This window comes from Gallus gallus, chromosome 27, assembly GCF_016699485.2.
Source record: "Gallus gallus isolate bGalGal1 chromosome 27, bGalGal1.mat.broiler.GRCg7b, whole genome shotgun sequence".
Lineage (NCBI taxonomy): Eukaryota > Metazoa > Chordata > Aves > Galliformes > Phasianidae > Gallus > Gallus gallus.
In genome coordinates this window covers 2,220,524-2,248,493 of record NC_052558.1, presented here as the reverse complement: position 1 = coordinate 2,248,493, position 27,970 = coordinate 2,220,524, and the positions used below count along the sequence as shown (strand labels likewise).

At 50.2% G+C, this 27,970-nt stretch overlaps 1 protein-coding gene across 15 annotated transcripts in view; it reads right to left on the bottom strand.

The window, feature by feature from the left end:
- The window catches only part of TANC2 (tetratricopeptide repeat, ankyrin repeat and coiled-coil containing 2), a 173,824-nt gene that overhangs the window by 39,429 nt on the left and 106,425 nt on the right, over nucleotides 1-27,970 (bottom strand). For 14 of the 15 annotated variants that reach the window (XM_004948525.5, XM_015299380.4, XM_015299382.4 and 11 more), the window contains 6 exons: nucleotides 21,884-22,009; nucleotides 15,621-15,902; nucleotides 12,669-12,802; nucleotides 4,089-4,320; nucleotides 1,708-1,874; nucleotides 300-907 (listed from right to left, as the gene is read on the bottom strand). In XM_004948525.5, coding sequence (XP_004948582.2) covers nucleotides 300-907; nucleotides 1,708-1,874; nucleotides 4,089-4,320; nucleotides 12,669-12,802; nucleotides 15,621-15,902; nucleotides 21,884-22,009 — 1,549 coding nt within the window. The remainder of the gene's footprint in view (nucleotides 1-299; nucleotides 908-1,707; nucleotides 1,875-4,088; nucleotides 4,321-12,668; nucleotides 12,803-15,620; nucleotides 15,903-21,883; nucleotides 22,010-27,970) is intronic. The other variant, XM_015299383.4, reaches the window with a different exon arrangement.

Sequence of the window (27,970 nt, the reverse complement as noted above, 5' to 3'; positions counted from 1 at the left end):
GCAGCTCTGAGCTGCTGAGCGTGGACCCTCCGAGGTCCTTCCAGGGCTCAGCTCACCCTGGAGATGACTCTGACGTTTGCTGGCTCAGCTGTGTGCCCAGGAAGCACTCACATCTTTCCATGACCAACACAAAGGCGTAAGGAGACCAGCACAGATGGAGACGCAGCAGACAGATGAAAGCCGAGCGAGAGCAATTTGCTCCCACGTGTGACCCCAAGCAATGGAGCGATTCTCAGAACAGAACGGGATGCTTTTAGATGAGCACATCCATAAACCCACTTCTCAGAGCTCCTGCTTACCTAGGATCACAAAGAAACTTGGTCTTTTCACCTTCTTCTCTCCAAATGAGCCATTCGCGGAAAGAGGGATGAACAAACATTCGCGTCATGTCTCTACGTTTGATAAGAAACATAGAAAGGTTCTCCATCCTCTGCTGAAAGTCATCCCACTCCAAAGTGCCCTCAATGTTACCTGCATTAATGGCCTGAAAAATATGCTCATCTGTTAAAGGATGCAGAGATGCCACTGCCACATTCAAGAGAGGCATAACCCGATCAAAGGAAGACTGTGTTGGGAACTTCATATTGCACTGCAACAGGTAAACTTCTGACAGAGACACTGGGACTACTTTGTAGCTGGAGCTTTTTAGTACTAGATATCCTTTCTCTATGAGATCAAAAGTGAGTTTCAGGTACAGGTAGGACCCTTGGCTCAAGGTCTTGAGGTGGGAGCTGAGTTTGCCAAAGGTGGTGTTGTCCATCTTGCCGTTCAGTGAGATGTTGTTCTGGATCTCCGAGCTGCTGTGTATGCGGTGCAGGATGTACGCCTGCAGGTCCTGGTCTATGGCTTCGTTCTCTTCCAGTCTATCCAAAAATATTCTGTGGAAGGGCAACAGCTTAATTATTTCCTGCAAAGAAAGAAAAAAGAAGTATATTCATTCTGGGAATGCTTATTATTCATTAAGTAAAATTGATTTGTATTACAATAGCACCTCTGAGACTCCTTTAAGACCTTTTCCATCAGAGAAAGCACACAAGAAGGCGGTTTATACCCTCAGGACCTCACAACCTCATCTATAATCAAACAGTTCCTGTGTGAGACATGACTGAAATAGAAATGCAGGACGTGGTTCCTAGCAATGCATCCGTGAGGAGGACTGGGAAACTGGCACAGAGAGGTGCCCTCATTATCCCTACCCCAGCCCGACCCAACAGCAGCTTGCCATTCCTCCTGCTGCCATCTCAGCCATTGGAAGGGAAGGACGTGGAGGTGACAGAACAGAGAAATCCCACTGCTGCTATCAGCAGGGACATGCACCCAACCAGCAGGGCAGGTCACAGGGAGCATGTTCCACTGTTTCCCAGCAATGATGTCTAGCTGGGTACCGTGGCCAGGGAATCTCTCATTTGCTAAGCTCACCGATGTTCTTACAGAGCAAAACTCAACATCATTAAAGGCTTTTCCAACAGGGCTCTCATGTTATAGGCTCTGTCACTGCAAAGTGGGGGGAGAAATGACACAGCAGAGCCAGGCAGCGCAGACTGAGGAGAGCAGTCCCATCTCCAAAATGGTGGTGCAAAACCAAAGCTCACAGTAAAGACAACAGGGGATGCAATTTACCTACCACCAGCAAAGCCTGATACACACTAAGCTACTCTTTATCACAGCCCATCCTGACAACACAGCAGCTACCAGGACTCAGAGTACCTGTAGACTTGTCCTGACGGTCACAACGAGCTTCAGCCAGGAAGGGAACTTCCCAATCATTTTGCTCAGGAATGATACGATGGTGTCACCATAATCTGGCTTGTGAAATTCAGCCTCGTTTAAACCATCAATTAATATGATGAAATCTTCATCGGGGATCTTCCTCTCTGAGATGCAAAAGAAAGGAGAAAGCGTTTCCTTAGGAGGCCAAACACGTGGCTACAGCGTACTTTAAGGGTAAAGAAGAAAGAAGATACAGTGACAGCACCTCTCTTATGACACGCTAATTGCACATACGTAGGTCCATGCATACTAGACTTCCATCCTCAGAAAATAGGTATTTTAATGAATGAATGCTCATTGCCAGCATGAGCTGCCCACGGTGCTCTGGGGAGATCAGTGGAATCCCACTCTGTCCCAGCCTGACGTTACCAAGTTGCATTTCATTCTGAACGTACCACTGATATCCATATGAAAAACACATACTTTGCATTAAAGTCACCGGAGATCCTTTTTCAGCTGACTCCCCAATAAGCTCATTGGATGCACTTGGAAACACGCTTTATGACTCTGTAATCATGGAGTGAGTGGAGCCTGAGTTCTATATCCACATCTCATGTTTCTCATAAAGCCCAAAGGAGGAAGCAGCGAGAGGGGAAGAATCCCTACTTTGTTCTCCTATATATTATTTAAATTCCTTGAGATTAAATATATATACATATCGGAGAAACGTGAATCTAAGTTTCTCAGTGATATCCATCATTAACCATTAGGCAACAATTTTGCCCCAGCACCATTAAAACTCCATCAGCACCTTGTAAAAGACCTGCTGACATATTTACAGTGCCTTAAACGTTACAGATCTTAAAACCAATTCTCAGACACTGCCTGTTTTGTTGCAGAGCTCTCGGTAGCCATCAGCCTGCCAGCACTCTCCATCAGCAGTGCTGGAAGATGTGGGGACCCCGATTCCATATTTCCACGCCCTAATAACTTGGGACCATCTGGAAGTCAACCTGCTTGGCAAGAGAAATGAGCATCCTCCAAAACGCCCTACAACCCAGAGCTGAAATACCTCCCAATGAGATACCCAGCTTGTTTTCCTGCACAGCAGTGCTTCCCAACCCAGGAGTGCGGGGAGGAAGGAGCAGCCACGCTCCTCCTACGGTGACATTTGTGCATGCCAGGAAAACAAAGTGCTGTGCTCGTGCTGGCTCTGCATGTCCCCATGCCCAGGAGAACCACACGCGTTGGGTGCACGCTGCTGCTCTGCGCTTCGGGCCGTGTCTGCAAGCTGCTCTGAACAACGGGGCTTCAGATCTGGTAGCAGCTGCACCTGTGTCACGTTGGCTCAGATGTGGTGATACAAAGGGTCAGAACAGAAACTAATCTGGACTATTTGTGAGGCTGATGACAACAGACACCATTTTGCAGGACAACAGAGCCTTGAACTCTGCAGCGCCCCGACAGCTTTCATGACAACGAGCAAAGATCTTCAGAGCAGTGACTGTCACAGTGAGTTAGTGACTTCTTGTGCGAGGAGGAAAGAAAAGGAGACAAAATCAATGCTGCTTTGGGAAAGCTCTGAGATCAGCAGTCGGGATCTGATCTGTTAGCAGCTGCCTTAGAAGCTTCAGACAGGATGTCTATAAACTTCTACGGTATCAGCCCTTCTGCTGAAAGCTTCCAATTCTCAAGAGTCCATTAAACAAAGAAAAGGAGAGGGAAAAACACTCCTCCCCAAAATATGAGACAAAGTAAGTTGTCATGATTGGGACTGTGCATGGAAACTGTCGTGTGTTTTCACCTTCAGAGCTGCGAGGCCACATTCACATGGGTGGACAGGGACAGGACAAGGAGGGATGGTTTTAAACTGAGACAGGGGAGGATTAGGTTGGATATGAGGAGGAAGTTTTTCACCCAGAGGGTGGTGATGCACTGAAAAGGTTGCCCAAGGAGGCTGTGGATGCCCCATCCCTGCAGGCATTCAAGGCCAGGCTGGATGTGGCTCTGGGCAGCCTGGTCTGCTGGTTGGTGACCCTGCACATAGCAGGGGGTTGGAACTGGATGAGCACTGTGCTCCTTTTCAACCCAGGCCATTCTGTGACTATGATTTGGTATGGGGAAGAAACTGAGAACACGAAGTCAGACACTCTGCCATTGTTTTTGGCCCTGTATGGCACCCCAGGAGAGCAGGGGCTGCCAATCTCACAGATAAGCGTGGTGACAATTTCAGCTCCTCCACGTCTCACCTCCCACCCGCAGCTCCTGACCACTGCTGGGTTTAAATGCACAACTGCAAGAAAGCATTTCAAAACAAACAAACAAACAAAACAGTGGCGGGGAGCAAAGAGAAAGCATTGGGAGCGCCGTCCCCGTACCTTTGTGCAGGTTCTCCAGGGGCTCCAGGATCCCCCTGCGGAAGGAGGCCATGGGGTCCTGCACGCAGGAGCGGAGGCTCAGCATGCTCTGCAGGTGGGGCTCACGCAGCAGCTGCTCCCGGTAGGCGACGAATTGGGGTGAGCGGCACAGCAGCGCGGCCACGTTGTGCACAAACTCGGGCACCAGGCAGGTGTAGGCGTTGTCTGCCTGGCAGTAGTGGTAGGCGACGACCTGCAAGAGAGGGAAGGAAGGACGAATGCACCTCTGCCAGAGCTGCATAATGGTTAGCTGCTGCTAACCATGGCACCGTGTGATCCTGATGCATTCTGGCAGGTGAGCTCTTTGAGGATCGCCAGCATTAAGTGCCCGTGACAGGGATGCAGATGAACCTCTGGGTGCAAACCGGCACTGATCCTGAGGATGGACGGAGCAATGAAATTCTGCTGGTGCTGCTCCCCGCACACGCACTGCCAGCACTGCCAGCTCCACGTAGCAGCTGGTAAGGGCTTGGGATTGCTTTCTTCCACTTACTTCTTGCTGGCTGCTCCCCAGTGCTGGGTGCTGGGAGGCCACTGCATGGCTCCTGCTGGAGCAGAGCACCGTGCACGGCAGCAGCTGCAAGCGACAGATCCCACGAACAATGAGAACACAGTGCTGTGCATCACCCATCCACCACCATGCAGCTCTTCATTCAGAAAACACAGGGAAAAAATAGAAGAAACCCTCTGCTTCTCCTAGATCAACTCATTTTCCCAGGTCTTCACAATCTGCCGTGCTACTCCTTTGAGTATCACACCTGCATACACGTGCCTAAGCTCTACTGGATACCTCACAACAGAGTTTTTGCTACCATGTACTCACTGCATCGAGCCATAATAAAGGCAGGGATTTCTTTCCCATTTGTTTGGGGATTATAACTGTGATTCCCGCAGTATAAAGGTCCTGAACCGCCCTCCCTTGATGCCATGTTCCTGGTAACAGAAACCAAACTCCTACATGCAGAGCTCTGATCTCCATCCAGCACAGTATGCAGACCCAAAAATGAAGGTCCCTTCATTACGAGAGGCTCATTACCTTTATCCAGGAGCCTAAGGAGCCACGTCATGGGAAAGGGGACAGGAGTGTCCTTGGTCAGTGCTAAATGTGGGGATGCATTTCCTTCTTCTGGAATACACCCACAGTTACAGCACAGTTCATGGGAACCCATTACATCCACTCCTGATACTCAGGATGGAATCATCAGTGTATTGACGGTGCCTGTAAGATGAATGCAGTGCTTAAGGGATGGACCTGAAGATGCACCCGTAGGCAGGGAGGACTTCAGAAGGGCCCTAAAGGAATGGCACAGTGATGCTCTCAGAAACGCAACTGCACAACGTCAGCTTGATGGCATTTATTCTCCATGACATTTTCTCCATTTCAAACCCAAAAGAGGCTGCCAAAAGTGAGTGTGGTGCTGGGAAGCAAACTCCATGCCCATCTCAGAGCTGCCTGCCAAGCAGGGAACAGCCTGCCCTCCCAAAGACACCGGTCTGTCTGGGTGCCCAGTGAGTGTGCCTTCACTTCAGCCTTTGGTAAATGATGTTCAGCAGGCTGCAAGCTGTGAAGTTCCTTGCTCTAATCACTGCCTCAGACACGGGTATATGGTGCCTACAAGGAGCCCTAGTGCAAAATAAGTGGGATACTACAAAAGATGGGAAAACAACACATAAATCGAGAGAGCCAACACAACCCGGCAGTCAGTGCTCCTCCAACAATGGCAAATGTGCAAAGCTCTCCAAGTTGGGAAGGAGGCATCGCTCTGCAATGGCTTCACACCACAGGTGGGTTCTGAGGATGGAGCTCTGTCTCTTTCAAACACAAATCTGATTCTACTGCTCGGAATGGGATCTCTTAGCAACAGCAAAAAGAAAGCAAGTGAAGACTTGGCCTGCAACAGCGACTTTCCTAACACCATTGGGCCTCTCATGCATTGGCCGCACACCAAAGAAGTACACTTATCATGAGCTTTTAGGCATTTTTTTTTAATATTAGTGATGTGCTATACGGCTTGAGAAACACGAGGTACAGGGAAGGCAGACGCTGCCTCTCCTGGTCCATGGCCAACGCTCGTGGGTACCAACATGACCCCACACCTCCTGACGTGGGTTGGGGAGCACCCGAACCTTCCCTTCCTCAGGAGAGTCACACTGACTCATCTTCCTAACTGTGAGTGCAGAACTAAGAAGTAAATTATCCATAAACTCTTCAGGTATTAAAGCCAGAGAGCCTTCTGTCCCAATTTTTCCCAACGCCAGCCATGCTCTTCTCTCCACCACATTTCCCATGTCTCCCTCTACCCAAACTCCGTACCCATCACAATCCAGACTGCCTTTCCTCTGCCCTGCTTCGCTCCATCCTCTCTCACCCTCTCCAGGATGCTGTGTTTGTGTCCAGCCCAGCCCAGCAGCAGCTCTGTCCTTCCTGCAGCTCTCCCTGCCCCTCAGCCCTGCACACTGCTCGCTGGGGCTGCGCTCCCTGTTTCAGCTGCTTTGTGCTACACGACTGCTCAGCTTTGCTGAACCCAAAGGGGATTTTGGTTCAGCTGAGAAAGAATTGCATGCAATGAGGAAGAAAAAAAAAGGAGATTTCCTCATACAGATTCGATCTGCGAGGACAGCTATTTGAAGAAAGAGGATGACACGTGCTAAAGGCAGCACAGCTATTCCAAGAGTAACAGAAGATGCTGTTGGAACAGGAGGGAGAGCTATGGGAAAGCAGCAGGAAGAGGGCAGAAAAGGCACAGAGTGGGGAAAATGAGGCAGAGAAGAGGTTGTGCATCACCTATGAAGCACAGAGGAGCAAAGAGAGTGAGCTGGGGGGGAAGAGAGGAGAGCTTGGGGGGACAGCCCAGGAGCAGGAACATGGGGCTGGGAGGGCAGTGTGCATCAAAGGAGAAAGGGGCTGAGATGGCTCAGGGGAAACAAGTTATTTTTACTTAATAGGACAGGCCAATCCAAAGGAGTCATCGAGTAATAGCCTCCCTTTCAGAAGCATTCCTTTGCCATCACACTCTGCTTGCCCTGTCTCAGCTCCCTCCTGATGGCTCCCCCATCCTCCTCCAGCCCCACCAGCCTGAAAGGATGAACCCCACTTCCCTGCACCCGCAGCAACACCCCCAATTTCTGCCTCCTAATAAGATTGATCTCCTTCTGACCCGTACAAAACAGCTTCGAGTCAATGTGCTCCCACCTGCCAAAAGGCTGCCTGCCACTCAGAACGTTGGTTGTCATCATATAAATAGAGATCAGCGTGGCTGTGTTTTATTCGCTGCACATGACCGTGTGTGGATGGGGTGACCCAGTTTATGGGGAATGCTCATTACTTTTACATAGCTGAGTTTGCCAGCAAATGCCCTCTGAAGCTCATTAATGTCACAGGGCTCAGAGGAACAAATCCTTTCACCTCTGCCTGAGTTGGGAGGGCTCCTTTCTTTCCATAGCCCACAGCAATGGTAGTGATGCTCTGCCTTACAGCTGGAAGGGTGGGGAAGGAAGTCAGCAGTGTGCTCAGCATCAGCAGAGCGAGCTATGCAATGAAAGAGCAGCTCCCCAGCTCTGTGTATGGGATAATCCATTAGTGCTGTGCTGCCTTTCAGGCTCATCTGTTTAAGTGCTGCCCCCACAAGCAGCCAGCCAGCAGCCAGAAGCCCAGCAAAGAGGGCTTGCAGTGGTTATTTAAACCATGTACTGAACCCATTAACAATCCTATGTGAATAAAGGACAACACCTTCAGGGACAGTGGGGAGGTGATCCTAACCGGAGGGGACGTGGCAGCACTTCTCCCTCTCCTGAGCTGAACCCATTGTGCTGCGGCTGTCAGCCCTTGCTGGGATGCAGAGGTCACTGGGATGCGGCTCTGCGCTGCTCAGACACCGCTGGGCTCCTCCTGCTGAGCTGAAGCATCAGCTGAATGTAACCCAGGGGCTGGGGAAGCTGTGCCACCGTGACTGAGCCACGCCACTCACCCACCCTGCTCAGAGGAAGTGAAGTTTGAACGTATTGCAGTGGAGGAGAGTAAAAAAAGTAGGAAGAAAAAGGTACAGAACAGCAGAGGTGCGGATTGGATTTGAAAGCCTTGCAGTTTCATAGCATCGTAGAATGGCCTGGGTTGGAAAGGAGCACAGTGCTCATCCAGTTCCAACCCCTGCTATGTGCAGGGTCGCCAACCAGCAGACCAGGCTGCCCAGAGCCACATCCAGCCTGGCCTTGAATGCCTGCAGGGATGGGGCATCCACAGCCTCCTTGGGCAACCTGTTCAGTGCGCCACCACCCAATGGGTGAAAAACTTCCTCCTCATATCCAACCTAAACCTCCCCTGTCTCAGTTTGAATCCATTCCCCCTTGTCCTATCAAAATCCACCCCCGTAAACAGCCGTTCCCCCCCATTTATACACTCCTTTCAAACACTGGAAGGACCTTGCAGTTGCTCTGTGCCATCAGGCTATACGTTTACAAGCACCGAGGAACACAGATCTGTTTAAGAGCAACACAGAGCTCTGCTCTGCTGTGCTCAGCTCACCAGAACGCTGCTGTGCATCTCCTGCAGGATGAGCCCAGGCTGGGCAGCCTCCCTGGCACTGCTGAGATCTGGCAGCCGCTCCGTGGCAGAGGGCAGCCTTCAAATGTATTCAGCAGCCCTGTGAACTTATTTCCATAACATGTGCATATATATATTAGAACAAAAGGCCAGCCAAGCACGCTGCCAGGAATGCTCATGTTTCATGTGCAAGTGCCAGGCTGGGTGCTGCAAGTCGAGAAGCTTTGCTCGTGGCTTCTGAGTCTGCCAGATCTGGCAAGACAAACCCTGCTGTCCTCCCTCCCCTCGTAAGGCACAGAGCGCTGCAGAGGGCAGGGATGGAGCAGAGATGGAAGAGGAACTTTGCAGCCAGGAGCTGCCCAGCAGACTGCAGCTCCTCGTGGCCAGGGGACGTCTGTGGCTCTGCTGCCTCTGCTGCAGCCCCCAGAGTGCATCCGGCCCTTCCTGCCATGACTGCTGCTCACACAACAGAACCCATTTCTGATCCAAGAGAGGTGCAGTGATACCACGAATCCAACAGCAACCAGCAGGGCTGGGGGGACAGGACTTGGCCCACTGCTTGTGATGGCTTTCTTCCTCCTAGGAGCCATTGGCAAGAACTTCAATTGACCCCTGAATGAGCTGGGGTCAGCTTGTTTCCCATTGCAGGTGGAAAGCAGCCAGTACTTGTTCTGTACATCAGTTCATTCCTAACCATTTTGCTCCTCTGTTAGTCTGCTGGTGAACACTGAACCTGAGGATACAGCAAAATAATGCTCTTTTCCAGTGTGGCAAAGAGGCAGGGAGGAGCCTTAGCAGTGCTCCTGCTGGTGGGCTGCAGGCACTTCTTTTTCACGTTAATCATTTGCTGAGAGTGCTGAGCAACCCTCACCCCGAGGAGGTGAAGAACAGACAGCCAAGTCCCACCCTGAGCATCCAGAGGAGGAAAAGCAACCGTTCTCCTGTCATTCCTGCCACCAGAAGCACACAGCTCCCGAGTTTGGGGTAGGTGGCATCTTCAGAAGGAAAGGAGTGGGAGCTTCCCATCAGCACACTGTTCCTTCAGCCTCCAGAGCATCAGTAATCCCCTTCCATAACCACCTGCATTTCTCTGCACGATGACCACTGCACAACCTGGGAGGCAGAGGAGGGACAATGCACACGCTGTTATCCATCTCCTCGCGTATGATTTATATCTCCTAAAACACTCCTGCTGATTGCAGCTGCCCATCTCTGTCACCACTTTCTTTCCCCTTCAATTCCGACCTGTTGCATTAAAGCAGCAAATACAGAACGTGTGTGCAAAGAACCGCTCCTCCAACAGCCCAACCTAAGGGTCACCCTTCCTTCCCCAGCCAGTGGAACAACAAGAGCTTTAAGCAGGCTGCCAGGGATCCGTATTTCATTCCTCAGCTCCTGATGCAGGAACGTGTTCTGCTCTCCCTTCCTCCAGAACCAAAGCATTTCCCCTTTTCTTTTTCAGATGGGGCTCTGGGCAGGGAGTCGAGCTCAGCAATGCAATGCTTTTGTGCCCTGTTGGAGCACGTGGCCTCAGACCCTCAGATGCCTTTAACCACAACTGCTGACCCAGACCACGAGGGGCATTTGCTCTATTTCAGATTTCAGCACCTTCAAAGCCTCGAGCAACCAACACATGTTCGTGATTTCTCAATGGCAACTTAGACACGTGTGACCGAGTTTCCAACCGAGGGGATCACACACAGAACAAAGAGCTCAGAACTGTTATTTTAATGGATTTTCAATGACGTTGCCAGGTCAGTAACCCTTTTTCTCCCGGTGTCACTCAGAGACTTCAAAACCCACAGCTGTGGAGGAACGGGCAGCGTTCGTTTTATCTGGGAGGACATCACACAGCTCTGCTCCCTCTGAGCAAATCCATGTGTCTGCTGCTGATAGCACACATCCATCAGTGGTGGCGCTGAGCTCCACTCTGGACGTTGCCAGGAGTGCATCACAACGTCCAGCCATCCCTTTGACCAACACCCTGACCCATTTCATTTGCCTTTACTTCCCTTCCTGAGGCTTGCTAATCCTTCAGGCTTACTGCCTGTGACGCGCTGGACTGCTCTGATGCAATAAAACCAGAACTGCTTTTAGTATGGAACTGAAACATGGGAGGTGAGAGAAATCAAACCCCAAAGCCTGCTGTATTTTCAGTAGAAGTCTGTTTGTGAGAGGATGCAACGCTTTGAATCAGGATTTGAACACGTGCTGAATTGCAGTGGCTCCATACAAACCTGCATGGGGTTGGAGCCCAATGACCTTCAAGGTCCCTTCCCACCAAAGCCACTCGATGGCTCTGTGCTGCTGAAGCACGACCTGGAAGACAACCCATCACTCCTTATATACCCTTCCCAACACCAGACACCCAAGGATGGTTGGCTGCATTGACCACTTCTCTATCAGTAACAGGGAAGCAGAGCAGGCTGAGGAGATGCTGATCTCCACGGAGCCCACTGAGCCTCACAGCAGCACTGGGAATGGACCCCAACCTCCTGCGTGGCACTACGAAGCTTCCCCTGCGTGCTGTGTCAGCCACCTGAGCACAAAAAGCCATTCCCAGAACCCCCAGGCCAATTTGTCATCCCTGGCATCCACCTGCTCAGGAAGGAAGCAGTGACAGTTACTTCTGGAATCTGTCTGTGTTTGCAGCAGAGGAGACTGACCGGGAGATGAAGAACTGCAGAACACTGAAGTCCTGCAGTGAGCACCAGAGGTGGCACATCTGCCCAGCCTTTGGCTATGGGATGATTGGGGCTTTAGAACCCTGTCCTAAAAGGGCGTGAGCCAAGCTATTTTAACTTCATGTTTTGGCTATGAAGTTTGTTTCTTACTCTTTTAACCAGCGACCAGAGATGCAAAAAAAGCTTCAGTGCATCTTTAGAGCTCTGGCTATGACATACAGCTTGAAACAGCCGTGTCCCTCACCTTCTTCAGTGGGAAACCGAAGCTAAAACTGTACCCGTTTATCAGTGATGTACCCAGCAGGATTACTGAAGCACTCGGGGGAAGAAAGTCTGGAGAGATTAGGTGCTTGAGGCAGAGATAGCACGCATTACTGCCTTCTGGCAGCCTGTAATGCTGAAGATTGACAAGAAGCACAATGACTAACGCGCTCTGAATGAAAGCAGAGCTGCCCGCTGCATTCCTTTCAAGAGCTCCATGTGGAAGAGGAGAATATCAAGTCCCAGTATTTATTTACACAGCAATCGCACACTCTCTGCCTTTGCCATCTGGGTGCAGCAGAAAGCAGACAGCACAAGGCAGTATCTGGCTCTGGAAGCCAAGCAAAACACGTCCCGGTGGTGACGGAGAACAAAGACTTTGCTCAGTACGTTCCTCTCCAAAGGGGAACAGGCAACAGGAAAGCATCACTGCTCACATCCTCCCAACCCTGGGGGAGGAGCAGCACCCCTGGATTCCACAGCAATACAACAGCACCTTCCCACCATCACAAAATAGGGCTAAATCCCAGGATCACAATGAGACATGAGCCGCACAGCTCACCCACACTAAGAAACACCATTATGCACAGCCTGCGCCTTATCAGAACACCAAAGCATTTGTGCATTGCTCACAAACGGCTGCGATCTGTTCTGCATCATCCATGTGCAGCCCATGCAGACTGCTCCTTCACTGCTGTTTGAAACCCACCGCTCTCAAAGGGAAGCACCGAGCAATCTGTTTTCCACTGCTGAAGGAAAGCAATGGTAACTCTGGCAGCTGTGCCATCCCATAATGCATCCACTATCGTAATGGTGGCTGGAAAAGATCATCTCTCAGAATTAGAAGTGAGTGTACTCAATGCAATGGGAATTCCCTCCTGCAGAACAAACTTCCTGAGGGTAATAAAACTCCTCCCAGGAGTTCTTCCTCTCTGCTCTCCCAATATGTGCACTCTTCCCAGCTCCCAAAGCAACGCAGGACAGGAGAGCTTCCAAGAGCTCCCATGACAACAGAGAGGTTCCCCAGGCCTGCAGCCATCCCAAACGTTGCCATACCTGGGAAGCAAGCCTCCTCATGGCCTCCTCCTGGCGCCGGCGCATCTCGGGGGTCCCCGGGCAGCTCCCGCTGGCGATGGAGGAGTGAGCAGAAGGCGGTTGGGTTAAGGGCAGCTCTCTGTTTGCATCCACATCTGTCTCAAAGAAAGAGGTTAGGAACTGCTGAGGGATGAGCACAGCCAACAGTCATCACGCTGGTGCTTCCCAGCAGTCCGATCCTGGCAGTGGTACCTTCCACCAATGCTCTGCTCAGCACTACGGGCAGTGGGGGAAGGGGACACCTCCAGCAGCACAGAGCTCCTGGGGGGGCTTTCTTTTGGAAGCTGGATGGGAAGGGCTAAGACAAAGCTTTAAGCTCATCTTCTCCACTGTAACTTCATTGATTTAAATCACAATAATGGAGTGAATAGAACATATGCTCTACCTTTGAGTTTGGGCTATCTCAGAGCTCTCCCTGCTCTGCACTTCTGCTCATAGGTCTTTCTTCGTTAGGACCCATCACTCATTCATTTAGTTCTGGGTCTTTCCTCAACGGAGACAGACAATTGAATGATGTGCCAATTCTATAGCATATATCAATGGTGTGCTGAGAGCCAATGTTTCCTCTGAAGGCCATCAGTGCTATCAGAGAGAAGCAAGAGCAGCACCACGTTCTAGACAAGGCCTGCAAGCAAATAATGAATCATACTGGAATCACCTCTGCCAGATTTGAACTGCTTCTTACTGCATTTTAGCCATTTCTCTTGCATTTTAGCAAAGCAAGAAGCTTTAAAAGCACAACAGTTCACTCATCTGGCCTTTGGGGTGAACATTCCCAAACCACTCATCTTCACACTCATAGGTACTCAGAGTATTACTGAATGTCATTAAGACATGCAGAACCTGGTGATGCCTAATTACTGATTTATCAGTTACAGGAATGCTTTAAAAGCAGCAGTCTGAAGCGCAGACTGTGCTGGCAGAGGACTGGCCTGGATGGATTGCTGCAATGCATCCTTGAGTTCAACCTGAAGTCGTAATGGAAACAATGACCCACTTAATGGCAAACAACGAGGGAGGATGGCTGCTGCCTACACAATGGAGTTCTGTGCAAGCAAAGATGCACAGTCTCGATTTTGAGCATGCAAAACTGCCTTCACCTGCACTGCTTTTCTGAGCCAGGAATTAATGGTATGAGGCTGCATTTATTCCGGTTTGCTCATGCTGATAATACAAGTGCTGCAGTACAGTCAGGGCACCCAATTAGCATGTATTGCTCAACACAGACGTTACAGAGCATTACAGACTTCTTCCAGCCTGTGAAATCTGTAGAGAAGTTGTTATCTTCCGAGGAATCACTCAGCTTTAACCTCATAGGAACACCTGAGTGTGAGCTCAAGGGCTGCACTGGGTGAGTGAGGATGTCTGTCCTTTGTGCAGGAAGGGTGCAGGGCACTGTTCAGTGCAGTACAGCCTTTTAAAACCCACAACCCTTCCCAGCAGACTGGGGAGATGTGCAGCCTCTGCTCTGCACAGTTACAGCTAAAATACAGAAACCAGGCCTGCCTTTCACCCTGCATTGCTGGGTTAGTGCTGACAAGTGGCATTCCTCAACATGGCACCGAGTGGTGACATCTCAGTTATCTCTCCATGGCTTGGAGCACTGGATTCCAGTAAACAGATTTAACTACAGTGCCTCTGAGATACAGTGACCTAGATCCTTGAGATACCCTTAGGTACAGAACCTGGTATTTCTAGTCCTGTCTTATTCACTTACTGGGAGCAGAGTGGTTGGAAAACGCTGCCATCCCCACCTGTAAACTGGATGGGACTGGGAGGCACAGCAGTCCTGGCTGCCAAACCCACATGGGCTGGGACCCACCCAGCACAACACACGGGCTTCTACAGCACAACACACTGAGTCTGTATGGGAAAGGAGGAGGGCAACAGAATGACAGAATGGCTTGGGTTGGAAGGGACCCCAAGGATCACCGGGTTCCAAACCCTGCCACAGCAGGGCCACCAACCTCCAGTTCTGGGACAGGACAAGGCTGCCCACGGCCTCATCCAACCTGGTCCTGAAGAAAATCCTCGGGGAGGATTTGTAATCACAGAGTACTTGCAAGTAGCATTGGAGTCTTTCTGATGGGAGAAAATCTGTGATCCTTCCAAGGCAGGGAATGAAGATACAGCTATTCTGACCCTTACAGAGTACATCTGCATCACAAGCAGTACAAACATTCCTGGCAGCTGCTTCCTTTGCTCTGTAACAAAGACTAAACTGAAGGAGAATGGGATCTTTTTCACTAAAAACATCAGAGAGGTGGATGGACAATGGTTAGGGTTAGGGGTAGGTTAAGGCTACGTTAGGTTAGGGTTAGGGGTAGGGTTAGGTTAGGTTAGGTCAGCGCTAGGTTAGGAGGTTAGGTTAGGTCAGGGCTAGGTTAGGAGGTTAGGTTAGGGTTAGGGTTAGGTAAGGTTAGGGCTAGGTTAGGGTTAGATTAGCCTTAGGGTTAGGTTAGGAGGTTAGGTTAGGGTTAAGGTTAGGTTAGGGTTAGGATTAGGTTAGGTTAGGGCTAGGTTACGGTTAGATTAGGGTTAGGGTTGGGTTAGAGCTAAGTTAGGGCCAGGTTAGGAGGTTATGTTAGGGTTAGGGTTAGGTTAGGGTTTGGTCAGGTTAGGGTTAGGTTAGGAGGTTAGGTTAGGGCTAGGTTACAGTTAAATTAGGGTTAGGGTTGGGTTAGGGCTAAGTTAGGGCCAGGTTAGGGGGTTATGTTAGGGTTAGGTTAGGGTTCGGTCAGGTTAGGGTTAGGGTTACGTTAGGAGGTTAGGTTAGGGCTAGGTTAGGTTATGGTTATGGCTAGGGTTAGGTTACGTTAGGTTAGGTTATGGTTAGGGTTAGGTTAGGTTATGGTTATGGTTAGGTTAGGTTAGGGCTCCAGGCTCTGCAGAGCTGCACAGTGCCACACTTACGTTTGGGCGAGGCGTGCGGGCTGTCGGATGCGATCTGCCTCATGCGAGTGCCGTGGCAGCTGAGCGCAACCAGCCTGGAGATGATGGCGGTCTTCCCAAAGCCGATGTTCCCCACGATCACCACCCCGCGGTTCACGCTGGCGTTGGAGCTCTGCAGCTGCGCGTCGATCTCATGGAACACCCAATCCCGGCCCACGAAGACGGACTCGGTGGTGATGCTGGGGACCTCGAAGAGCAGCGGCTTCAGGGAGATGTCCGGAGGTCGGTAGGGTGCAAAGCGCACTGCAAGCAAACACCGGGACAGGACTGCGTGTTAATGCTAACTGAGCACTACCACCGACCTGATGGCTGTTTGTTGGGCATCTTGTCATGGCAAGATGTAAGAAGAAGATAAGCTTGTTTATTACATGCAGTACAGACATTCCTTGCAGCTGCTTCCTTCGCTCTGCAACAAAGGCTAAACTGAAGGAGAATGGGATCTTTTCTGCTAAAAACATCAGAGAAGTGGATGGACAAAGGAGAAGAGAAGGCTCCGGGGAGACCTCATGGTGGCCTTCCAGTACTGAAGGGAATACATAAACAGGAGGGGAAACGGCTGTTTACGAGGCTGGATAGTGATAGGACGAGGGAGAATGGTTCTGAACTGAGATAGGGGAGGTTTAGGTTGAATATGAGGAGAAAGTTTTTCCCCCAGAGGGTGGTGATGCACTGAACAGGTTGCCCAAGGAGGCTGTGGATGCCCCATCCCTGCAGGCATTCAAGGCCAGGCTGGATGTGGCTCTGGGCAGCCTGGTCTGCTGGTTGGCGACCCTGCACATAGCAGGGGGTTGGAACTGGATGAGCATTGTGGTCCTTTTCAACCCAGACCATTCTGCAATCCTACTCTACCCCTTCCAACATGTGTACATAACAGGATCTTCCCATGTGCCAATCAGAGTAGTTAATTTTTTCATGATGGAAATACCAAATGCAATTCCATTTCCCCACACAGAACATGCTTTAAAAATGCATACTGATTTCCAGCCTCCTCCCCACGATGGGGTGCTCCTCCCCATCTGCAGCACTCGTAATTGGCACAATTAATTAAAGCTGCGCCATTCAACCTAAGTACCAATACAGCTTCAGCTATTTGCTTATGTCATATCTTACTACAGAACCAACTTTCTCTCTGTTCCTGTCCCTGTGACCTCACAGCAGCAGGTCTTCCTCCATACACCAGGCAACGCACTGTCCCACCTGTGGCTGAAATGTGGCTGTGATGAAACCAACCTATGGTAGGGACCCTGCCTCAGCAGAGAGTTGGCCTCTCCTCTGAGGTCCCTTCCAACCCCTGCCCTCCTGTGGTTATCCCAGTTTAGCTGTGTGTGTGTGCATTTCTGCTTTAGATGGGAGATGCAAAAGCAAATCCTAGTGGTGCTGTGGGTGCCCTGGTGTTAGCAAGGAGCCCAGGAAGCACCCCTGACCCACCTCACATACTGCAGCACCAACAGCCAGAGATGCAGAAGCTGGCTGGGCTCATCTCCCCATTTCTGTATGCAAGCTCATCTTTTGAAAAGGTCCTCAGAGCCTAGCAGGGGGAGGGAGGAGAAATTCAAGTGCATCCCTTTGGCAATCAAGGGAAAATCAGAAGCGTTTGTGGGTTAATTAATTCCTCTGAAGGTAATGAAAGAGGGCTACAAATGGCTTCATTGCATCCGGAATCTTTTCATCTCTATTTAAAAGAGGCACGAAGCACCAAAAAAGCAGCCTGCTATGTTTTGTTTTTACCTAATGAGTTGGCCATTGCTGGAGTTTGTTTCCATGATGGAATTAATACCGTCATTTGTTTCTATGGGCTGCCAGAGTCAGGGCAGCTGGGGATGGTGTCCTCAGCTCTGCATCCTGGAACAGCCCATGGTGGGAGGTTGGGACCAGCTTATCTTTAAGGTCTCTTCCAACCCAACCATTCTATGGTCCCACGTTGTCCCATCTCTGAGATGCTCACAATTCCAAAGACATTGGGAACTCTGGGGAGGCACGGGGACTGCTGCATGGCTGCTGCTGCTCCATGCTCAGCTCTTGGCTTCGCATTCATTCCACCTTTGGATTATTATCAAGTGAATAAGAAAAACTAAACCAGTCTGGAAACCTTTGCAGGAACATTTGGGGGTGGAGGGAGAAGGTATCTGCCATTCCTTCCACTCAGTGCAAGCTATCTAGGGAATGCACGCCTAAAAAAAGCAGGAACTCCACACCAACCCGGTGCCAACCTGGGAACAGAAGGATCAACTCACACGGCTCGTTGTGCCTGGAAGGTCTGTAACTGGGAGATGATACGTATAAACCCCAAAAAAGAAACGGGTGGAAGCACTCTGTGCTGGCAGAGACAGCTGCTGCTCCTCCACGCTCTATTGCTGAGATGATTTCTTAAGGGGAACCTTTTGGGAAGTGGCCACGCAGACAGCAGGTGACTGCTTTGGTTTTAAAACATGGAGTTCAGACTGAGGGTTGATAGGCTGCAGCTCTGTGCCCATGCATGTGCCTATGGGATGTGTGAGTGAATGGGAATGTATGGCAGTGCTCTCCTGAAAGCTGCATGGAGCCCACACAGGGGTGAGCAGATGGCCATCAGGTACCAAAGGGCCTCGGGAGCTAATGAAGAGATGTCACTGATTAAACCCACCAGCTGTGGGACACAGCGAACTCTGCTTTACGATGGGGGGAAACAGATTTAAATCCCCATTTCTTCCCAGAGGTGAGGATGGGGATGTGTGCATTACCAACTGCTACATCCTACAGAGACAAAGGCTGTCCTAAAACAGGACATGAATGGGCACAGCCCTGAAGAAGGCTCAACACAACCCCAGTGGAGATGTGCCCACTTGTCTGCCATGATCCAGGCTTGCAGCCCTATCGGCTCCCTGGGTCACAGCAGAGCAAGCCAGCAAGCCCCATGCAGAGGACTGGGCTCCAAGTGCTGCAAGGCTCTGCTGAGCCACAGCTGGAGCCTCCACCAGCTCCATTCTGCAGGAGAACAACCAATCCTTGCTCTTACACACTGAGCTGATAGCAAAGGACCGAGCAAAACGAAAAGGCTGGTGAAGCAACACGTCACGAGGGAAGGGAAAGCAGGGAGGGGAGGCAGCGCCACAGCTTCAACACTTGGGGCAGAAATTAATGGAAGGATGAACCAATGGAAAGAACTCTGAAAAGGAGGAAAAAGAGGCTCAGAAATGTAGGGTGAGGACATGGGCACACATTTTGGATGAACTGTTTTAGCCACCTGACTTCAGCCCTTGTCAATAACCCGCCCTTCCCATCCCTAAAACACTGACAAATGCTTGCTTTGTGTTCATTTCCAATGAGGCATTTTGTAGAACTTAGGCTGGAAATACCCAGAACGTCTGATAATATCTTAACATCACTTAAACCCACACCCTTATGGGTATCAGAGTGGGACAGCACCAAATCTGGCAGCATCAAATTTTCATGGCAGTGTAACAGCACTGATAAAATACTGTGCAAGCTTCGGTAGAGCCCAAGCAATATATTCAACCCCCAGCTGAAGCACTGCCTGCCATATCTCTCCTGGCTCTTTTTTTTGTAGCTGAAAACATCAATTAAATCCAAGTACAGTGGTTGTACTACGTGCACAACTCAACAAAACCCACTGGGCTGCCAACGAGCAGAAACCACAGCTCAGCCTGAACCATGCAGGGCGTCCTCTGCTGCTCCATGTAAGTTTGTGTTATCTTGCTTTGCTGAAAGAACCTTCAGTGCCTGTCCAGAACCCACTTGCTTTCCCAGACTGTGCTGACAACCAGCGCCCACAGATCATTATTTGTTTGCTATTTTGCTCCAGAACCATTTGAGCTCCCGATGGAAATGCATCTTGCTGTCCAAAGGAAGCTTGTGTGGGGTTGAGATGCACAACGTGGATATTGCCAGCATCTGGAGATGAAGCCTGAGCAAGAAGCACTTTAATATTTATTACAGTGAAATGTGGTTCTGAATAACACAGTATCTATCAGCATCTACTGTGTCCTTTGGTAAATAGGAGCCCATAAACTAGCCAAATGTTGAATTTATTTCCTTTCCTTGCTTCAGACCGCAGCTTCTTTCAAGTGTCATCTTAAGTGCCTCCATCCATCACTATGAAACTTGTGCCTATTTTTCATGGACTGCGTGCCTGAAAACGCTGAACTGTGCTGTAATAGACCCAAAAGGCTGCAGCATGGAATAGGCATCAAGAGGGAAAAACACCTACAAACTACAGAAAAGAGTTTAAGGGAAACAACTGCCACACAGTCTGTATTGGCCAACAGTCCTGGTCCACTGCAGCACCGAGTGTGGGCAGCCCCACTTGATGGGTTGATGGTTGGACTGGATGACCTTATTGGTCTTTTCCAACCTTAGTGATGCTATGATTCTATGAGTCTCCATCCCCATGAGCCTTCCTGACCCAACGAGGTTCTCCCCCTGCATTCATCCCCACTGATGTTCTGGGAGGAAAAGAAGTGCTGATGGCAGCAGCTGGGGTGCTCCAACACTGTACCATTTGGGTGCCACCACGGCAGATCCCAACCACCACCTTGTGCTTTGGGTTGGAAGGGGCCATGGGCAGTATGACCTACTGGATGGCATCAACCCACAGCAGGGGTTGGAACTGGGGGATCTTTAAGGTCTCTTCCAATCCAACCACTCTGCAGTTCTATTCTAGGTTACAGAAACCCATAACAGCTTCAAATTACGCTGGCTCAAAATAGCAACACCAAAAAGAGCCTTCACCATCCTATTAAAAACCTGCCACGGTACAAACATTGTAATGCTCTTAGCCTTGGGGATTACATTGCACAGTTGCTCTTCTGGTTCAAATAACCAACTTAGAAGCACAAAAAATAGCCAAGATGGTCCCCATTTAATTTCTCTGCACTGGGATTCTTAAAGGCTGGGACCCAAATAAGTGGGCTGTGATGGATGCTGCTGCACCCACAGCCCACTGGGTCCAGACCCACTGCCCCAACACAATGCCAACAGTGGAGGCAGTGAAGCAGAACCCAAGTTTAGCATTTCCAGTCGGAACAAAGAGCTGGAGATTGCAGCAGTGCAGATGAATGCAGTCTCACAGCAATATCTGGGCTCTTTCCCATTTGGGGGGAAAAAAAGCCAACCCCCAATAACGTACATTCATTGAAATGAAAATATTTCCAAATACTGCTGGCTAGATTTTTTCACACCATCTTCTCTCCCCTACTCTTTTTAAAAATAGCACATCTTCTCCTCAACCAGAATCAGAAACAAGTTCCAAAAACCCAAACACTGCTGCTATTCCCATGCAACATGCAAAGGGAAAACACACAAAGGAAGAGAAGAAAGAAAACACGCCGCTACGTTTCTCAAAAGCTCGTCTGGAAAACAACTTGGTTCTGTTCCTACAATAAACTTCCATGTTTTGGATGCAAGCACTGCAAATTACGAAGGCTTGGCAAGCTGCTCTGCCCGAACATATGGAAATTCTGTCTGTCAAAGTTTGCTTTCTGCTGCTCATCCATTTCTGTAACCGCCTCGCCAGCCAAGATGATTTCATGACAGACTGCAATCCAGCACAGCACAAACGCTCCTCTCCCCACAGTTGGGGGCTCGTGTGCTTCGTGCACATCCCAGAGCTGCTTTCTCAGAGCAGGAATGGAAATTTTTACCTCTTCACCTCTCAGAGCAGCAGAAGCCAAAGAAGCCCCTGTTGCATTGCCCTCCGAGCCCCTCTGCTGTTTGCTCACTTGGTGACGGGAAGGGAGCACCAGCTGGGGGATGCGCAGCGGTTGCAGGGCCACCAATGCTCCCAGAGCTACTGGAAGCTAAAACCAAGAGTAAGAGGGGACGGAAGGCCCATGGACACAGCGTTATGGCAGTGCCAAGTCTATCTGGAATTAAACAGAAGGCGGAACTGCCAGCTCTGGTGCTTCCTCTCATTGCTGATGACCTCGTGTGAGGCTTGCCAGGAAGAAGCACACAAGCCTCCCCACTCAAAAAGCCTCTGAACAGTGAGAGGGGCACCTGAATGCCACCACTGTGAGCAGCCCCTGCTGCAGGGGGTGACCCCAAAGGGACCGAGGGGAGAACTCCCGATGCTCTGAACGAACCCAGCGCTCAGAAACAGAGGGACGTTCAGGGAGCAAGAGGGGAGAGGAGCTCAGGGACCGCCTGCAGGAGCGTCCACACAGACCAGGAGCGCATCCCCCATACAGCACAGCGACACACAGCACACACGTGGCTCCTCCTCCTACCTCGCAGGTCCTGCTGTGTGCGGGCTCCGGCCACGCTCTGCCGGGGCATGCGGAGGGAGGTGCGCAGGGGGGTGTGCCGCTGCTCGTCCAGGTATGCCAGGTCCTCCAGGTGGGCCGAGCTGGTGGCTGCCGGAGAGAGCAGAGCCCATCTTAGCTCCCGTTTCCTTTTGTCAACAAAGCATCCAGGTGTAAGTACCACCGGTGAACACAGCTGAGATGGGGCAAGGCTGATTTCCCACAGCTAGGAATCAAGAAGTGTTTTGGCAGTGGTTTCTCGTGCCCTGGTGGTGTTTGCTCGGGGTTGCTCCCTTGTCAACGTTCACAAACAACAAAGACAAATGGAGACATTTATATCTGATATCCCCCAGTACGAAACTCACTCAACTGCACGCACACGAGCTTCGACAGTCAGCATTTCCTGCTGCGTTAAAGACAACTCAGTGATGCACTGCAGGCTGGATATCAGGAAAATTGATCTGAAAGAGCGATGATGCATTGGAGAAGGGCACCCAGGGAGGTGGTGGGGTCACTGTCCCTGGAGATGTGGAGATGTGGCACTGAGGGGTGTGGTTGGTGGGCATGGTGGGGGTGGGTTGGGGTTCGGCTTGGTGATCTGAGAGGGCTTTTCCAGCCCTCATGACGGTGTGATTTTATGCTGAACTCCACAGTCCTTCAACTCTATAAGAACTACTCAGTTTGGGTATGGTCCCCTCCAACCCAACCATTCTGTGGTTCCACGCTGTCCCCTCCCTGTGATGCTCAGGATCCCAAAGACATTGGGAACTCTGGGGAGGCACAGGGACTGCTGCATGGCAAAACAACCAAATCTTTGAGAGACCAGTAAAAATACACAACTAAATCCAAAAAAATGTCATCTGAGCTAAAGAAGATAACTTTGCTGTTCCAAAGTCATTTCCTCACGGGAAAATCTGGTGTTCCATACCATGTTGGATGAAGGCATTCAAGGCCAGGCTGGATGTGGCTCTGGGCAGCCTGGTCTGCTGGTTGGCGACCCTGCACATAGCAGGGGGTTGGAACTGGATGAGCATTGTGGTTCTTTTCAACCCAGCCCATTCTGTGATTCTATGATTCTATGAATAGGAGTAATTTATTGGTCTCTGCCCATCTCTCACATATGTGCTCACCCATGCATCTTCCAGCCCCATCCAGAACTCCCAGTGACCACACAATGGTGCAGTGGTGCAATGTCTGCCCAGCGCCCAGCTGCTCTGCACCATGCCTGCATCCTTCTGTTGCAATGTTGCAACATCCACTGCAATCTTGGGACTAAGCACCATTTATATTCTGCCCCGTATTTATATACTGAGAGATTCCCAAGATGAAGATTTCCAAGAGGGATGTCCTGAACTCAGCCCTGCTCCAGGCTCAATCAATTCTCTGGACCATCATCAGGGATTACCATTCAACATCCCAGTAGCCCCATTTCTTTATCCATGACCATTCAATATATTGACACCAACAGAAGCTCCTTTTAGCCAATTCGTAACAACTTAAAGCCAACCATCATTTTCCCTCCAGTTATCCATCAATATAAAAAGAAACAACTTGCATTCCTTTCAAAAATTCCCATTACCCCCCGAGCAGAACACCAATGTTATCATATGATTACTACCCATTTTTTTTGACTTGTAGTCTCCACCCTCATGGGCACATCATGAAAATCCTACCTCTAACCACTCTGCGTGGCCAAGAGATGGGGACTGTGATGCTCACATGGCACAGAGCCTCCTGGTAACCATACAGGATATGTTAAAAGCCCAACTGTTCTTGGCACCAATAGATGCCATGCACAATGTGGAGCACCCAAACCACACTGGACTCACAGAACTGTCAGTCTCACCTCTGTGCTGGGGAAGATCACGGAGCAGATCCTCCTGGAAGTGATGCTAAGGCAGGTGGAAGGCAGAGAGCTGATATGGGAGAACCAGCATGGCTTCACCAAGGGCAAATCCTGCTTAACCAACCTAGTGGCCTTCTGTGATGGTGTCACTGCACGGATGGACACGGGAAGAGCCACTGATGTCAGCTATCTGGACTTCAGTAAGACCTTTGACATGGTATGCCACAACATCCTTCTCTCCCAATTGGAAGGATATGGATTCAATGGGTAGACTGTTCAATGGATGAAGAACTGGCTGTAGGATCGAGTCAGAGAGCGGTGGTCAATGGCTCCATGTCTGGATGGAGATCTGTGATGAGTGGTGTCCCCCAGGGGTCACAGTGCTGAGCCCAATACTTTTTCCTATCTTCATCAGTGACTTTGACAGTGGGGTTGAGTGCACCCTCAGCAGTTTGCTGATGACCCCAAGCTGTGGGGTGAGGTGACACATCAGAGGGACAGGATGCCATCCAGAGGGACCTAGACAGGCTGAGCTTTGGGCCCAGGTGAACCTCGTGCCGTTCAACAGATCCAAGTGCAAGGTCTTGCAACTGTGTTGAGGTAACCCCCATTACCAATACAAGCTAGGGGATGGAAGAATTGAGTGCAGCCCTGCTGAAAAAGACCTGCAGGTCTGGACCAGGCCCTCAGCAACCTGATTGAGCTGTGGTGTCTCCGTGCACTGTGGGGAGTTGGGAGAGGTGGCCCTCAGGGGTCCCTTCCAACTCAAAGGATTCCACAGTTCTACGATTCCAATGGGGAGATGCTCCCAGCAGCACAGAGCTGCCCTTCTGCTCCCACCACCAGCACTGCTGCGTCCCGCGCTCTGTCACAGAGCATCCCTGCAGTGTCCCCACTGATCAGCTGAGATTTATCTTTCCCATTTAGAACAGAGGAATAATTAAAGAGGCCTCCAGCCAGAGAAACAGAAGTCATTTTTTTTCCTGAGAATACGCTGCGGTACTTCAAACATTATGCAAGATGAATTGATCTTATAAAATATACTATTAAACTCACAGAAGCTTCCCCTCAATGGTGAGGTTTATTCTGTGCTGCAAGACACTGCGACTGCAGATAAAACACACAGGAGGAACAAATGCCTCCTCAAAAATGCTATCTGCGTGCTGCTGCTGCAATCCTTCCAAGGTCCCAATGAACTCTGAACGTGGAACAGGAGGCCCTGGCATGGAGCTGTGATGCAGCAGCCAAACACATGGGCTCGGTTTGCTTGGGGCAGAACGCACCGCTGCAAGGTGAGATCCTCCCCGTGCATCCCAGTTCAGCATGTGAATAAATACAACTCAGACTGAATGACATCATGCTGGGCTGGATGTCTGCTCTAAGTGAGCAAGGAGGAGTCGAGCACAATTAGGGTAACGTTACGTTTTGGGTCTTATCTGAATTCCTTCTGTGGCCGGTTGGCATCCATTCTCTTTCCTATGGGCAAAGCAGGTGTTCGCACACAGCTCCCCTGCTGCTCCTGCCCGGGGCTGTTGCTGAGTCCATCCCTGCATTTGTGCTCATCCAAAAGCCTGAATGCACAGCTCCAGTGCCAAGTGCCTCCTGCTGATTGCTGTGAGACACCTTGGAAGAATGCACGATGAACTACTGCGTGCATTTGCCTGGGATGTGGTAGGAAGAAAGCAAACACTGTTGCAGCTTTCAGCTTCCGTGAACAATAAAAGAGTGAAGCAGCAAAGCCAATGCATTCACATGGCTCTGAGCCCTACAGCTGAACTTGAAAGAACTGCTGGAAGACCTGGGATTACTTTTATAGGTGTTTTTCTTGGATCCAACCTCTGGCTGCTTGCAGCTCTGGTTTCCCACAGTAGAACAGAGCACGCTCCATCTCTGCAGAGAGGTAGAGCACAAAAGCAAAGAGCACTTTGTAGAACAGGTAATGCAACGACAGGGAATTACAACCACCTCTGCTGTGATTTGCTGTGATCACAAGGAATTGCCCGACAAGCTTTGTATCCACTTCTTTGCTCCTTTCCATTCCCTTCTTTTATTTTCTCTCTTTGGCTTTGAGGTTGGGGTTTCAATTAGAACTGCTGATGACTCAATTATGCTCTGTGAATGCCATACATCAGAGTGAAGGAACACTCTTTGTACCATGAAGCCCACGCTCCTGAGAGGCAGGTGATGCTATCACCCAAAAAGTGCTCTCTGTGTCACCAGTGTGGGGAGGGAATTCCCTTAACCTCTTGGTTTCCAATGGCAGCACACAGTCAGTGCACTGCAGCTGCTTCTATGTGGCTCAGAGGATGGAATCTGGCATTTCCTGGGCTGTGCTGTGGCAATATCCAAAGGTAAGAGGAATGCATCCTGGGAAGCCCTTCCCTTGTAAAAGTGATGGTGAAGAAAATGGCAGAAACAGTATAGACCAGAAATAGCAGAGGGAACAAAACCAGCCTTGGAATTTTGGAGAGATGAGCAAAATGAGGCTGGAGGAAGTTTAGCTCCAGCAACCCATGGGAGAAGAGTGCAGGAGGCAAATGCAAACTCAATGAGGAGCTCTTCCCTAAGGAACTCAAAAATACCTTTCTGTACCAAACAAAGACAGTCAGCACTGTGCCCTCCCAGCTGCAGAGCTGCCCTGGGCTTCTCCCACCCCCAGACCCACAAGAAAGAAGTGCTGCACTATTCCCACATCTTAACAAAATCACCTCACAGATACACTAAGCCATGAATCCAAGCAATCTCCCAAGTGCTCCACCACAGCGCACAGCCCACGTTGGCATTCCAAGGTGCTCCACTGGTCTTTCAAGAGAAATGTTCCCAACAAATTGCTTTTAATTGCTTCAGAAGATGTTTTATGCAAGGCTGGATCGATGCATGTGGGGAGAAGGGCTGCAGTCCGAAGGTTGGAGGTGACCAAAGGGATGCACTGCATGGCATGGATTGTGAGCCTGGTGTCAAAACAGCCTGCTGCCATTCTGCAGGCTATGAAAGCACAACTTTAAAAGAAAACTAAACAAAAAAAAAATACATGACAAAGCCACAAGGTGTAAGTGTTGCCATGCACGGCATCCCTAGAACAGATTGGGTGTAAACAGACTGCTCGTGCACCCATTCAGCAGCATTACAAAACAGAACCAAAAAAGAGCCAAGAACAGTGGGTGTCAGCAAAGGGGTGCTCAGCTTCACGCATGGAACACTGCTAAAAGACAGCACGGCCACCCGCCCTGCTCCATGCTTACCAACCTGTGCCTCGAGATGAACATCTGCAGGGTTAATTTCCAGCCCAATTAGCACACTGCTCTGGTTTGCCAGCTGGCTGCAAAGTGTGCAATACTGGTGCAAGGAGGTGGCTTGCAGGCAGCACTGCCTTTGGGCAGCAGCATGCTTAGCAGATAGGCTGCAGCCAACCATGCAGCTCTGAGCTGGATTCCCTCTCCCATCACTCATGCACTCATATAGCAGCTAGAAAATGTAACGCTGCAGTGCATGAACTTGTAGGTAAAAACATCTGACTATTAAATGACCAAAGGGTTAATCCGAACCTTGCATTCTTTTCCATCATTATTCCCACTCCACTTTATCCTGGAATATCTGTGTTAGTTGGACATTACAGATTGGACATTACAGAGCACCACAGAAGAGGTGCTCCCCAGCTCTGCTGGATGGGTTTCACCTCTGCCTCCAAATGCACTGTGCAAGACAACCCCTCCCAAAGGCAACCCAACCAATCCAATGTGTTAATGTGTGCAGTAACAGCCCGGCGTTCCTCTGATGGTGTTGGTGAGGGTTCACCCACAAGAAGTGAACCCCAACACAACGTGATGAGGCTTTGCAGCTGGAGTTCCTACTCTTTTTGTTCCCAGAACTTGTTTCCATGCTGAAATCCCATGCTTTTAGTCTCTCAGATGTGAGTGCGTGGCAGATGTTGTACCACCATGCTCTGTATTTCAGTACTGATGAAAAACTCATTCCTACATTGCTTTTGGGCCTCTGACTGTCTGGAGTGGGATTAAAGAGGCAATGTAATCCAGTTATGCAACGCAGCCTGGGTGGAGAAGCACTGCTGCTTTAACAGCCATTATCCCAGCACAGATTCTGGACTGCACACAGGCCAAGGCCAAACCTTTCCACGTGTCTATGGAGACAGACATCTCAACATCATCACAGGGTTCCTCGAGTCAGAAGGGACCCATAAGGATCACCCATGGGCAATCCCAGAGAAG